We start from the raw sequence: 15288 nt of genomic DNA on the forward strand, positions 1-15288 counted from the left end.
GGAGTGTGATGGATAAGTGCAGCTCCAGCGACACTCAAGAAGTTTGACAACATCCAGGAGAAAGCAGCTTGCTTGATTGGCACCCCATCTAACAACTTAAACATTCACCCCCTGCACTATCAACGCACAGCAGCAGCAGTGTTAAATATATACAAGATGCAACTCAGCACCTTCCAAACCAGGGACCTCTAGAGGAAGAAGGGCAGCAGATTCATGGGAACACCACTACCTGCAGTTTCACCTGCTAGCCAGACACCATCCTGATTTGGAACTATATTACTGTTCCTTCAATGTCACTGGAACAAAATCCTGGAACTTTCTTCCCAGCATCACAGCGGGTGCACCTGATGGATTGCAGCAGTTCAAGAAGGCAGTTCACCACCATCTTCTCCAGGGCAATGAGGGATGGGCAACAAATGTTGGCCTTGCCAGCAATGCCCACATCCATGAAAGAATAAAAAAGATAATTGCAGACCAGGCCCCTTAGTTTATGTGGATTAGAACATAGGTCAAATGCTGTTTCTATGATTCTATGTTTTAAGAATTTATGCCACCAATATTCATAGTTGTAATATTTTTATTTAAAAACAGAAAAAGAGCATACATTTTAATATACACAGAAGTAACAATTGGCTTTTAGAATGTTTAACCCACATCATACTAAAATACTGGAAACACTTTTTAAAGATTTATATAAATATGAAAATCTGCTTTAGACAAACAGTGAAACATACAAAAAAGCCACACAATGTTCCATGAGATTTTACTGCACAGTGCTTTAAGTTCTAGGCTGTCCCTCCATAGAAAGATAATACAAGGAAGCATGATATACAATTTGTTTTTAAAAAAGGGCCCATACCACTAAAAACTAAAGCAAGGATAAACGTTTTTAAGATCTGTTATAGTACATTGTTTGATGACATTGTGGGTAAATTCATTACATGGCATAAAACTAAGCCATATAAATTAGAACGGTCTTGTGTTCAATTGCTTGCTTGTATTGAGTTAGATGACCTCAGACAATCAAGTGATACCTGGTAGAAATGTTGCTCAAGGATAGAATCAGAATGAGCTGTCTTGCCTCCTTGTCTACCATTCCCCAGTTTAAAAACCTGTGAACACTGTCTATGCTCAACAGGGGAATAAAGCCAAATTTGGCAAGATGACAAATTTGCCTGCAGCCAAGGCATTATAACCCAGCAAGAGAAAGTGTCTTATAGAGAGCAGATTTAAAACTCAAATGCCTCAATCAACAAAAGCAAATTAAAAATACTATATTTCCATATAACAATTATATATACAAGTTGACAGTTTTCATGTCATTAGAGGGCAAAGGTTCAAATCACATCAATGACAAATATTTCATACCTATTCAAAATTTTGCTGCTGGTGACAGCACTCTCACGCCTGAATAGCAAAGGAAAAAAATGAATCTTGTGACAGCATGCCTTCTTTCTTGTTGAAGCATGCAGCAGCACATGTAATTTGACGAGGAAAGAAACAAATAGATGGTAAAACAGAGATGGGACTGCTCTAAAGGTGGGAAGGAACAATAGCTGGGAAGCTCTCAAGATGAGTCCTGTAAAATATGCACATAACTTTCCATAAATCTTAAGCAATTACACTTTATTCATAGCCTAGTATTCTTTTGAAACATTTTTAGGTTTCCGATAATGGGATGGGGGTAGAGGCCACGAATCTCAAAGGTTTCATAAACAAAATAGCAAATTTCAGCTTGTGATTTCTACAAATTATAACGAACAACTTTAGCATTGTGTCTAAGGAGTTATTTATCAATGTAAAAGTAAATGAAAGGTTATTTGGAAGTAGACATTCTCTCCCATATGCCATGGTACAGTTCAGCACAAAAGTATCTGAAATTTGGTGGTGTGATGAAAAGCAGACACTTAAAGTACAGTTCTATATTATGAAATATAAGTGCACCTAGCAAGGCAAAATAGCTTTCTGAAAACTAGGCCAAATATTTGCATCATTACATTAAAAAGTTAATTTGGCAGAGTCAGCTGGACGTAGCTTATTACCAGTAATTCACCAAACAGAATTTCTGATCATGGGAGTATTACTAAAGGGAGCCGCTAACTACAAGAAGCTTGTCAACAGGAAATACGAGGAAAATCACAAAGACAAGTTGGTTTCATGTAGCAACGGTAGATGTGTGACAGGTTACACACCTTCCATCTTGGCAAAAATATGTCATGGTGCAAAGAGATAAGAATGAGACACAGTATAAGGGCATGATGGGAAACTCACTAGCTAGAGGGAAGGAAGAAAGAAGCAAAAGCACAATCTTGTTCAATTAAAATAAACCTCTAAGCTAATATCATACTTTAGATAATGAAAACTAATAGCACTTTTGTTAAAACACTATGCTCAGGTATTCAAACTTTTAATGTACTCCAATACTTTATACCTATAATTATGTTTTTATATTATTTTATGAACTATTGTACTGGATATCTGTTTGACCTGAAGCACATTCACTGCATAGTTTTTGACAGCATACAAAAGGAACGTGAATAGAGTGAAATAGATAAAAATGCTGGTAGAATGTTTAAAAGGAGCGCAAATGCACACGGACTGAAACTCAGTGATGGCTATGTTTATAATTATTATAAAGTGCTGTTTATTTAAAAAAGGGACAAAAACAATTTATGGGAAATGGTTCAATATCATGTATCTGCAGGCAGCTGATTGATTATTTATTTGTAAATGAAAATGAAGTTCTATTTCTCTTCGAATGTAGATGATCTTCAACTTTTCCTCCTCTGTACCCCATCAGACCACAAGTGCTTAGTTCACTCAGGCCAAATGAAAACATTTCCAGAGCTTTTGTTGTCTTTCAGGCTAATTAATACATGGGAAAAACAAAGGTGTACAGATTCCAGTTCAAAATCATGGCAATTGGTTGACTAATAAACCTCATCTCTATTTAGTTTGATGCACTTACTGTTTGAAACAAAAACATAAAAAGGGAGACAAGAGTCATATGTGGACAAGAATACTTTTGTGACAGATTTGGAAAGAAATAGCACAGAAAATGCAGTTAACAAGAACTAATAGTGTAAAGGTGAAACACTCCTGTTGTCTTATTTTCCTGTGAACATTTTACCCTACGTTAGGAAGAATTTCAAGGCCCAGGTTAAGAGAAAATACAATAGCTCTATTCAAAATTTGAGGAGTTCTGATAAGATAATGAAAAATCCACTGGCCAGCAAGTCAGCATAATTTTAAGCTCACCGCTAACAGAACAAATGGAGAGGTTAGGAGATTTTTTTACATCCATACATTTGATATTACATGGAATAACAAAAAATTGTGGAAAGACAAAATATAGCTATATTTAAAAGAGAAATAGAAGAAAAATTAGGAAGGCCAGGGATAAAGGACTAAGCGAATAGCTTTTTCAGAGCTACTATAGTATGCAATAGGCCAAGTGGCCTCATTCCTGTGCTGTAAAGTTATATTCTACAGCCCAGGGTTTATTTCTTATAGTCTGGGTACTTTGACTACTTTGGTGTTTGCATGTTCTCCCACTTATTTACTCGAATTCAGAGAATAGAAATGCAGTGGCACACTTTAGAGGAAAATATACACTTTAAAGGAAAAGGACAACAGATCAAATTTGCAAACAAACATTAGCCACGTACTGCATATTGATCCATAGTTTGTCTATACAGATTCAGAGCATGAGAAGTTAGTTTCTTGCTTAAATTACCTTAAAAGGAATACATATACTGTTTTGAATGAAAAAAAAAACATTGGTATGAAATTGCCACAACTCAAAAGGGAGTACTGTCACGATTTCCTCCTCTTTTTTGGTGGCTCTTCATCAGAGCTGCTTATACTACTACTGGAACTAGAGTCAGAATCTGAATCAGAAGACGATGTTTCACTGGATGATGATGTTGAGGAAGATGAGGAGCTGTCAGTTGATGAACTCTCATCATCACTGCTGCTGCTCTCTGATGTGGAAGAATTGGATGATGTTTCACTGTCTGAAGATGAATCAGTGGAAGAAGTACTGCTACTGCTGCTACTAACACTCTGAGGCCTTGAAATGAAAAGTGAATATATAAGATAGTTAACTATTCTTATTATACAACCAATGCAGACATGTAAAATTCCCTAACTCAATATAATACAGTATGTGTTCAAGACAACATGCTTTTTATGTGTCCATGCATTAGTTATGGATTTTGAGCCATTAGCTTGCAGAGAAATTTTATTAGTTTCCAAAACAAAACATATTATAGACTGTGGTTAAAAGTAATTTCCTCACTGCTTAAGCATGCAAAATAACTCAAGATTTCCACCCTAGAGATGTGGGGAATTGAAAAACATAGCTTGCAAAAGAAAATCAAGTCCTAAATATCACAAATGACGCAATTTTTGATTTCAGAACAGGAAAATTAAAGCTTTACTTTGCTAGGTATAGGAAAATTCTACCACTTCCATGGTTAACTGCATATTCTGTTGACTATAAAATTCAACACAGGTATCAGCAATCCAAGAGTTACATATATGTCTGACGTCACTTGACTGCAATTTAAAGTACACTAAACCACATTTTGAAGATGAGTTTGCCAGTGTTCTGTCAACATTTATTCCCTCAACCAATATCCACCAAATACAGATTATCTGATTTTTTTTTAACTAATTGTCATATGTGGGATCATGCTATGCCCAAATGGGCCATGAAGCCACTGGAACATTGAGAGGTTGTGCAAAATGCTCTCTATAAAATACGCAAGCTCATTGTTTTAATTTTGACAGCTCACTTGCAAACTATTCGCATTGTTGATGCAGGAGCAACTTTGTTTTAGAAATACAAATTTTGATTAACATTTTATCCACCATATCACCTGAAAGACTACTGGTTTAATTATCAATCTGAATTTGCACAGTTGTTGTGCTCGGTGTATATTACTTAAGGTTTTATTTGAGTGTTCAAAGCAAGAATCAACATAATAAGATATATAAATATGGCACAATATGGTACTTTTCCTCCGAAAAACGAAACTGGAAAATGATAGGAATACACAACAAATTGGTCGGCATTTGTAATTAGAAAAGAAAACTGAAAGATTAAAAAGGCGCTTTCTTTCATGGATAGTTCACATTTACTTCTGTCTCGATATCTTTTCTCTTTACAATGCTGATTGGCCTCTATGTCCAGCAATTTCTATTTTTATTTCAGATTCCCAGTTTCTTTTCATCATTTTATTGGAGGTAAATTTTCCAAGTGGTTCTTCGTCTGCTGTTTTATTTATAACATTTAAAATGTGAAGACTGTGTTTCATTGTGCTGTTGACCTATTGTGAAGAATTCCAGTAGTGCTATTACAAAGTTTTGCTGGGATCAGGATGGCATTTAACAGAAACACATGCAACTGACAGACTGAACACCCATATCCCGTGAGTGAATAAAAAATTCTGCTCATGGAGTCAGTTCCACAAGAGTCACAATGCAATTGTGCACCATCAGCTCCAGTGCACATACTCACCCAAGAAATAAAAAAAAAACAGAAATCACTTGCCACATAATTGGGAAAAGGGGATAGAGAATCCATGCACGCTCTGGATGGGAATTCCCAGTATCAGAATAATTCCTGTACAAAAGTATTTTGGAACTAGAGTAGGAAGAAAGAACTGGCAGTAGTACCGGTGCTGGAGAGATGGGGGAGTGTTGGGAAGTACTAAGAGGGTGGGAAGGAGAAGGGTTATTTTGGGATAAGTACTCTGTGGTCCGGAAACTTTAAAAAATGCTCTTGTAGTGAATTACTGTAAGCTTGCAGTTCTCTGATGGTTACCTTTTCTTCTTCATCTTGTTTTCTGTAATTCCTTGTCCACTGTTGAAAGTTAAAACAATTAACTCTTTTAGTTGAAGATTGTAATATTAAACATTATATATCTTATCTATGATGTACACAACCATGACATTTTATATCCTGTAAACTGTGAAGCAAATTTGATACTTTAACACATCAAAGTTGAGACAACATGGTGACTACACAGATTTGCATTTTTGGAAAATATCTCCTCCCCAACACCGCATTCAAATTTATTTTCAAAACCACCTCTAAACAGTCCGCATATAATAGAACAAGAAATCAATTTTAAAATACAGTCTATTTGAGCACTAGCAAAGAAGGACAAACTTAAAGGCGGTCTTTTATTGAGGGAGACCACAATGTTTAAAGCAGAGTTGCATTAAGGATTCTTGGGGCCCTGAGCATCAAGAATATTTGGGGCTCCTCTGCACTTCACATAGACTCAGTAGCTTTTCCTTTCTCCCACCCACTCCTGAAAAAGTAATAACTTTTACTGTAGAATGGCTCTCTGTCAACCCATAACTTTCTAATGCATGCTGTTTGTCTGAGACTGCAAAAATACTCATAGCTGAACCCATGTCTGCACATTCACAGTTTCCAGCTGGATAAAGATCAGAAATGTTAACCTTAGTCGACTTTTCCCCCTCCCTAGTTTGGGGATACAAAATGCAATTATAGCCTCCTTAGTACTACAGTGGTGATCGACTCACTCAGCACAAGTAGAGATAAATGGTTTAGATCTAATCACCACTGTACAGACACAGACACATGGTGACCAAGGTTGAGAAATACATATTCCAGGGTACAAAGCATTTTGAAAAGACAGGCAGAAAGGAAAAGGAGAGGGATGGTCCTGATTAAAAGAAAATGACATAAGGACATTAGAGAGAAAGGATCTTGGCACAGAAAATCAGGAAGTTGAATCAGTATGGGTAGAGATTCGGAATAGCAAAGGTTAGAAAACACTGGAGACAGTAGTTTATAGGCCCGCTAACTGTAGCCATACTGTTGGACTGAGTATTAAACAAGAAATTGTTGGAGCTTATAACAAAGACAATGTAATAGCTGTGGGGGACTTTAATCTTCATAAAGACTTGACCAATCAAATTGGCAAGGGTAGTCTGGAAGATGAGTTTGTAGGATGCTCTCGTGAGTTTCCTGGAGCAACGTATTGTGGTACCACATCCGGATAAGCTATTTAGATCTAGTATTGTGCAATGAGGCAGGATTAATTGGTAATGGCATTGTAAAAGATCCACTGGGAAACAGTAATCATAATACAATTAAATTCCACATTAAGTTTGAAAACGATCTTCTCCAGTCACAAACAAGAATTTTAAACTTAAACAAAGCCAATTACATAGGTCTGAGGGGAGGGCTGGCTAAGGTTGATTGGATGAATAGACAAAGGTATGGCAGTAAATAAAGAGTGAGAAACACAAAGAAAAAATTCAAAATACATTCCATTGAAAAACAAAAACTCAACGAGAAAGATCCATGCGGGGCTTACCAAGGATATTATGCACAGTATTAGATTAAAGACTAGCCGTAAGTCTGAGGTTTGGGAATGTTTCAGAAACCAGCAAAAGTCCACCAAAAAGTTGACAGAAAGAAAAAAAACTGAATGAGAGTAAACTGGCCAGGAATCAGCATCCACCATCACAACCCTGGCTATGTCCTGTCCCACCGGCAGGACAGACCTAGCATAGGTGGTGGCACAGTGGTATAGAGTCGGGAGGGAGTTGCCCTGGGAGTCCTCAACATTGACTCTGGACCCCATGAAGTCTCATGGCATCAGGTCAAACATGAGCAAGGGAACTTCCTGCTGATTACCACGTACTGCCCTCCCTCAGCTGATGAATCAGTACTCCTCCATGTTGAATATCACTTGGAGGAACCACTGAGGGTAGCAAGGGCACAGAATGTTCTCTGGGTGGGGGACTTCAATGTCCATCACCAAGAGTGGCTCGGTAGCACCACTACTGACTGAGCTGTCCGAGTCCTAAATGACATAGCTGCTAGGCTGGCTCTGCGGCAGATGAGGAGGGAACCAACAAGAGGGAAAAACATACTTGACCTCATCCTCACCAACCTGCCTGCTGCAGATGCATCTGTCCATGACAGTATCGGTAGAAGTGATCACCACACAGTCATTGTACAGACGAAGTCCCACCTTCACACTGAGGATACATTTAGCACTACCACCGTGCTAAATGGGATAGATTTTGAACCGATCTAGCAACTCAAGGCTGGGCATCCATGATGCGCTCTGGGCCATCAGCAGCAGCAGACTTGTACTCGAACACAATCTGTAACCTCATGGCCCAGCATATCCCCCACTCTACCATTACCATCAGGCCAGGGGAACAATCCTGGTTCAATGAAGAGTGCAGGAGGGCATGCTAGGACCAGGCATACCTAAAAATGAATTATCAACCTGGTGAAGCTATAAAACAGGACCACTTGTGTGCCAAACTGCATAAGCAGCAATTGACAGCACTGTGGGTGTACCTACACTACAGGGACTGTAGTGGTTCAAGAAGGCAGCTCACCATCACCGTTGAGGGCAATTAGGGATGGGCAATAAATGCTGGCCTAGCCAGCAAAGCCCACATCCCATGTAAAAAAATGGGCATTTTCAAGTTGACAGGCTGTGACCAGTGGAGTGCCACAAGGGTCAGTGTTGGGGCCTCAGCTATTTATAATCTGTATTAATGACTTAGAGAAAGCGATAAAGAGTAACGTATCTAAGATTGCTAACAATACAAAGCTACGTGGGATTGCATACTGAGAGAAGAGCACAAAGAGGCTGCAAAGAGATCCAGACAGGTTAAGTGAGTGGGCAACAAGGTGTATGGTGTATAATGTGGGAAAGTGAAAGGTTATTCACTTTGGTTGTAAGAATAGAAAAGTAGAATTATTTTCAAAAGGCGTGTAATGTGTAAATGTTGATGTTCTGAGAGACTTGGGTGTACTTATACAAGGAACACAAAAAGTTAGCAAGCAGTACAGCAAGCAATTAGGAAAGCAAATGGTATGCTGGCTTTTATTGTGAGGGGATTGGAGTACAAGAATAAAGAAGTCTTGCTAAAATTGTATGGGGCTTTGGTGAGACCACACCTAGAATACTGTGTATAATTTGGTATCCATATTTAAGGGAGGATATCTTGCACTGGAGGCAGTACAGCAAAAGTTCACCAGATTGGTCCCCAGGATGACAGGGTTGTCCTAGGATGGTTCTATATTCTCTGGAATGTAGAAGAATGAGAGGTGATATCTTATTGAAACATTCAAGATTATGAAGGGGCTTAACAGGGTAAATACTGAGAGGTTGTTTTGCCTGGCTGGGGAATCTTGAACAAGGGGCACAGTCTCAGGATAAGGGGCCAAGCATTTAAGATTGAGATTCATTTACTGGGTTGTGCATGCACCATAATTGAATATTTTTAAGGCTGAGATAGACAAATTTCAGGTCTTTCAGGGAATCAAGGGATATCGGGAGAGGGTGGGAAAGTGCAGCTGAAGCCCAAGACTAGCCATGATCGTACTGAAGGGTGGAGCAGACTCAATGAGCTATATGGCCTTCTGCTGCGTCTATTTCTTTTGTAGCAGACTAGGGACCAAATCAGGACCTTTCTGGTCCACATGCCTCTATCCCACACACCATAGTGCATTCATCCACTGAGCTATTAAAGCAGGTTTTAATATGAAACCACGCTTACCTTGGTGGCAATGCTAGTTTATTTTGCTTTTCTTTCAAAGTTTTCTTTAATTGCACTGTCCTTGAGGGTCTATGTAGATACTTCCGTTTCCCAGTGCACTCATAGGTCCAGTGGCCATATTCTAAACATTTCTGACATCGAACATGCTGTTTATTAGCTTCCCTAAAGTACAGAAACTAAAATGTATTAATTACCACAGTTATAGACATTTCTGTGGTGACACAGCAAATACAATGTTCAACTGATGAATTTAACAGATTTAACGCATTTTTTCGATAAAGAAATTTGTGATTTTGCTATAACTGAACAATTTACACTTCAGTAACACTGAACTTTAGAAATTAAAAATATTTCAAAGTGATAGTGAAATATAACCCCAACTCTTTTGAGAGATAATCATCATCCATCTCAGCTGAAATAACAATGCTAATACTGAAACATTTTTTGAAGTGTTTACTTGCGATTATATTTGTTTGCATGCAGGTTGTTAGGAACAGTGACAAAAAGATATTTGATGCCAACAATCTGTTCACAATTGCAAAGGTAACAGACAGCACCTCAATGCTGTAAAACATCTTGGTCATGCATTTGCACCATTAAAATGAATCCATGCAATTCCCCATGTAGCTCTGGCATTACAAAAAAAAAATGCAAAGTTAGAAATAACACAGCATTTCTTGAAGTGAATTAAAGTTTAATTTAACAAGAACATTTTGCACTCACCCCATAAAAGCAAATACAAAATACATTACACTGGAGTACAAAGAGGTGAAGCCTGATGTGGAACAATAATTTTTCCAATGTCCCCTCATATAATAATCATCACTTTTAAAGATACCTACAAACAGATCTATATAGCCTTATTGTTATTAAATTCATCCTATACTTGTTCCAAGTGATACTGGTCCATATAATTCACAGCTGCCAATTAACTTGTTGAAGCATATGATGTGACAGTCAGAAAAGTTAAATATTTCATAGCGGTCACCCTTAACTATTACTTTCATAGGGATCAATAATCTAAATACATTTTTTTGGCTGATGAGTGGTGGGTGGGGTGGGAGGTGGCAGTGGGGAGAGAAATAAAGAGAGTCTCTCTTGGAAAAATATCAACTTAATACCACAGCATGATTTCTGTAGTATATAGCAAAGGCAATTTACACAATAATATCCTTTCATACAACTTCAAGGCTCACTGGACTTATCCACTTCATTTTAGAAACACCAATCATGAATCAAACATCATTTTAAGTTAATTCAGCTCATCCGTGAGACCCATCTCCTACTTTCTTGACCCCGTTAAACTGCACTCACCTCAACTGTATTTTCAAATGGCAGCCCCACCTCAAACCTCCCTTTCTGCTCTAGAAATTTTTGAAAAAGTTGTAATTTTCCAGATACATGCTGATCTCTCCTGCATCTTTTCAATCAGCTTTTACACCACCCATACCACCAAAAAAGCCCAAATCAAAGTCACGACCAACTCTTCTCCGATGCTTTTCCTTTGTTGTTGACTTAAGGAGGACTGCTTTCTCCTGGTTCCACTTAACTATTTTTTTGTAGGAAGAAAATTTCTACCTAAGTATCTCGTTCTTTGACTCACCGTCTAATTTTACCACATGCTTCTGAAGTGCCTTGGGATGCCTTTCTACATTCAACACGTTCTATAGATGTAAGTTATCATTGTACTCCAACCATCAGTTTCTGTCAAGATACTTCACTCTTCCTTGAGTTTGGTTTAAAATAATGGAATCAATTGACAGGAGTAAACTGAAGGATTATTTGTGAGAAAAAAAATCTAGTATAAGTACAGAAATGGGTTAGAAAGGGAAGATCCTGTTTGACCAAGCTCCTCAATTTCTCAAAGGAATTGAGGGCTACAAGTGGACTCTGGAAATCCTATAATATGGGTTTCCAAAAGGTATTTCACAAAGCTTCACCTAAAATCAAGCTGAAAACTGTGGATATCCAGGGTAAATATTCAGAATTGATAAGAGATTGGCTGAAGAATAGAAAGCAACAGGTACTTGTTGTATATTTGTCATAGTAGGTACTAAGTGGAATGGCTGATGAATGACTGGAGAAACTTGGGCGTTTTATGCTGCAGCAGAAGTACCTGAAAGATTATCTTTAAATATACAAGATAGGTAAGGGTTTGGAAAAGATAAATCAGAATATTACTTTAAGTTACAAGGGAACACAAGTCAAATTAAAAGATAGAATTTCTCATCATAATTTTTTTCACACCAAGTGCCAGCATGGACTGGATGGGCCAAATGGCTGTAACCATTTTATGCATACATGGAATACACAGCCAGATACCATTGTGGAGGCAAAAAAATCCTGGAATTGCTGAAGAAAATATCACATGCTTCAATGCTAATGAGGTAGGGTATTTCTGGATGGGTGAAACTAAGCTGGTCATTTTCACCTGTAATTATGTTGTGATTTTCGCAGATAGTCTAAAATAATTACTTACAATCTAGTAATAAACAACTATTAAGTTAATTTAGTCGTTTTTATAACTAACCATTGCTACACAGAATAGCACTGGGAATTTGAGCAGAAGGACCAGCCGTTTTTTTCAAAGTGCCTTCCTATACACAAGGCTTGTAACACTGAAGAAAAAAGTAGTTTTATAAGTAGGAATGTAGAATGCCCTCCCCACCCACCGCAGAGACAGCCCATCTAAACCTATCAAACCCCATTTGGGTTGACACTCGCTTATTGGGGTCTAACATACAGTTTACTGACGCACTGTACTCTTAAAAGTAATTCACGTTTAAGCGAGTTTGTCTTAACTCTTTGGGAGGATGAAATTTCGCCCCTGAAATTTCCTTCACGACGACAGCGCTCCCCAAATGAAGTTTTTGGTGCCTTTCCTCGCTGTCTGCGGAATTGAGTCACTCTCCATTTCGAATAGGAAACATCTGGTGTTTTTGTGGCTGGAGCATATCACTGAGGCCCTGGGCAGAAGATGGAACCTGCCTACCCCGCCCCCCCCGCCACCGCCTCCTCCCCTTTTCCCAGACATTATCCCCCCCTCCTCTAACCCACATCTTCGAAAGCAGCCGTTTCTGCCTCGGTCAAGCAATCCTCACGATACAACAACAAAAACAACCCGTTTCTGTGAGCTGAATACTCACGCTTGCCTGCGAGCGATCAGCCTGTGCATAGGAGTCGCCATCTTGGCTTCCCAAAATGCACCGGATCCGTCACTAAGCAACAAGCCTGAAGGTCCTGACCAATCCGGGCGATGTCCTGGGCCTGAGCATCAAGCAAACTGGATCTGCTGACTTGTGAGCGGGTGAAGTGGCACTAAAGACCGGATTGCAAATGAATTTGTTCTGTTTTGGTCAAAAGACATGTTATTTAATTAGCAGCCGGTCCCCGCGTGATTGTGTATCTGTGTCATGCTATGGTTTAAGGATTGGGGCTAGCTGGCTGGAAATTGGGGTGAGGGTTAAGTTTAGGAGTTTGGTTTAGTCAGGGTTAGGGCTAAGTTTGGAGGTTGGCATCAGTGTTACGGGTTAGTACAAGCGTTAGAAACTGATGATGGAAGCTTTAGGCACGATCTTTTTAACAAACTTCCACAGGGGCAGACATTCCTTTGAAACATAGGCACAGCCTTTTATTAAACTTGCACGGGGCAAACATTTCTTTAAAATCTATAATGTAAATATTTTCAATGGGAATTATTCTGAAAATATTTGGCCATGATGCTTGTGGTATATTGCAAGAGATGAGCATTCTGTTGGGGAGGTGTAAATAAAGTTAGTTTGATAATGGCTACCTGCATTTAAGGAAACGTTTTATTCAATGCAATGTACAACAGAGCTACTAAGTGTCCCTTTTACCTTTTCTCCACAAATTCACTACAATTGCTTTATGAAAAACACTGCTCCAGAAATTGCTGAAAAAATAGTAGCTGGCTCGCATCATCCACTCAATAGTGTAAACAGAGCAATTTGTAGTGAAGAGACATGCCAGGAATTCCAATTTCTCACAAATTGCTGGATGATTTGCCTAACCAAAGCCTCTGCCAATAGCCTCAGCAAAGCCAAGAAAATTACAATTTTTCCATGAGCCTCCATTGTTGCGTGCCATTACATTCCTTGATTTACAGCATCAATTCAAATTAATCTTGCCATAGCATTTAGGGCTTGTAATTCTTGTCATATGGATCATGTTAATGACATGTTTATGGTCCAGACATGCCACTAAACCTTGGAGACCTAGAAAGGGAATAATGTGAACATGTGAACATAAATAAACCATAAGGAGTAGACCATACAGCCTGCTTACCAGAAAAAAAAAAATGACTTGCATTCATATAGCACTTCTCAAATCTTCAGTGTAGTCCAAAGCGCTTTGCAACCAGAATTAATTATTTTTGAAGAGTTATTTTGTAGGCAAACATAGAAGCCTATCTGCATACATAGAAGTCCCACAAGCAGTCATGAGATGGATGACCAGTTGACCTATATTGATGGTGTTGTTTAAAGGCTATACTTCCTGTTCTTCAAAATAAAAGTGGCATTCTTTACATCCACCTAAACCAACAAGTAGAGCCTCAAGTTAACATCTCATCAGAAAGACAAAAGCCCCAATAATGCAACAAATCTTCAGTATCTTACTGAACTATTAGCCTAGCTATAGATGCTCAGTTCATGGACCCTCAGGCGCAAGTGGGTTATCACCAAGTCAAGCTGAAATTTGATATTTCCAAGTTGCATAGTTTATTTCCCTTTTTAATATAATGCTAAGAAGTTGAAAAGCTTTAAATTCCCTAACAGCAATATTCTTAACATGGGTGAGCAAATGAAAACCATTAAAAAGCCCTATCCCTGCCCCACTACTAAGCCCTAGACCAAATAATGCCAGTATTTTAAACATTTTCTTGTTGTCCACACTGAACAGCCAGAGCTGCAGATATGAAAGACCTGCTTTAAAAAATGTACCTGTCAGGCTGAGAGTTCTAATATTTTTTAAGCTGTCTCTCAGCGTCAGGTCAATTTCACTAGTTGCTGCTGCTGCTGCTTCTGACCTTCGGGCATCTTCATGATTCTTTTTTTTTGAAAATCCCACCAGAAAACCACGTAGGTGAGAAGCAGCAGCAGCAACTGAGGGTGTTCCTGCTTTCAAAATGGTAAGGCAAATCTCTATAATCTTAGAACCAATTGGATGCTGTGTGGGGTGGTGGAAGTGGGGGTTGGGGTGGAGGGAGGGAGGTGTAGGGAGATTGGAGGGTTAGATGGGGGATTTGGAGGGGGATTTGAGGGGGTGGTGGGGGGAAGGTTGGAGGGGAATTTGGGGAGAAGGTTGGAGGATGGGTTGGAGCAAGGTTGGAGCGGTGAGGTTGGGAGGTTGGAATGTGAGTTAGAGGGTGGTTGGGGAGAAGTTTGGAGGGGGGTTTGGGGGAATGTTAGAGAGGGTGTTGAGGGTAGGTTGAAGGGGAGATTGGGGGGAAGTTAGGGTGATTGGGGAGGGACATTGAGGGGAGATTGGAGGAGGAATTGGGGGGGTGGGGGAAGGTTGGGAGGGATTTGGGGGGATGTTAGAGGGCTGGAGTGTTGGGTTGATAGAGGCGTGGTTGTGGGGGAGGCTAAAGTTGTGTGCATAGTAGATATTGAAAATATATATAGTGAGAAGCAGCAATCAGCAGAGTCTTTAGACTTGCTGACCAAGAAAACACAGATGCAATTGTGAACCATT

General features: G+C 39.1%; 1 protein-coding gene across 1 annotated transcript; it reads right to left on the reverse strand.

The window, feature by feature from the left end:
• Positions 1–559: 559 nt before the first annotated feature.
• On the reverse strand, positions 560–12782 carry zcchc10 (zinc finger, CCHC domain containing 10). The gene is made up of 4 exons (XM_078551044.1): positions 12720–12782; positions 9574–9735; positions 5831–5869; positions 560–4072 (listed from the first exon to the last, which is right to left on the reverse strand). The coding sequence occupies exons 1-4, from the start codon at positions 12758–12760 to the stop codon at positions 3817–3819; spliced, it is 498 nt and encodes a 165-aa protein (XP_078407170.1). The 5' UTR covers positions 12761–12782; the 3' UTR covers positions 560–3816.
• Positions 12783–15288: the final 2506 nt, after the last annotated feature.

This window comes from Cetorhinus maximus, chromosome 10, assembly GCF_964194155.1.
Source record: "Cetorhinus maximus chromosome 10, sCetMax3.hap1.1, whole genome shotgun sequence".
Lineage (NCBI taxonomy): Eukaryota > Metazoa > Chordata > Chondrichthyes > Lamniformes > Cetorhinidae > Cetorhinus > Cetorhinus maximus.

Bases quoted from the DNA above. Each gene is read 5' to 3' on its own strand.
- zcchc10 (XM_078551044.1), bottom strand. From the start codon at position 12,760: ATGGCGACTCCTATGCACAGGCTGATCGCTCGCAGGCAAGC. The intron at 9,736-12,719 runs GTGAGTATTCAG...TCTGTACTTTAG, and splicing joins CTGATCGCTCGCAGGCAAGC to GGAAGCTAATAAACAGCATG. The intron at 5,870-9,573 runs GTAAGCGTGGTT...AACTTTCAACAG, and splicing joins AAACTAGCATTGCCACCAAG to TGGACAAGGAATTACAGAAA.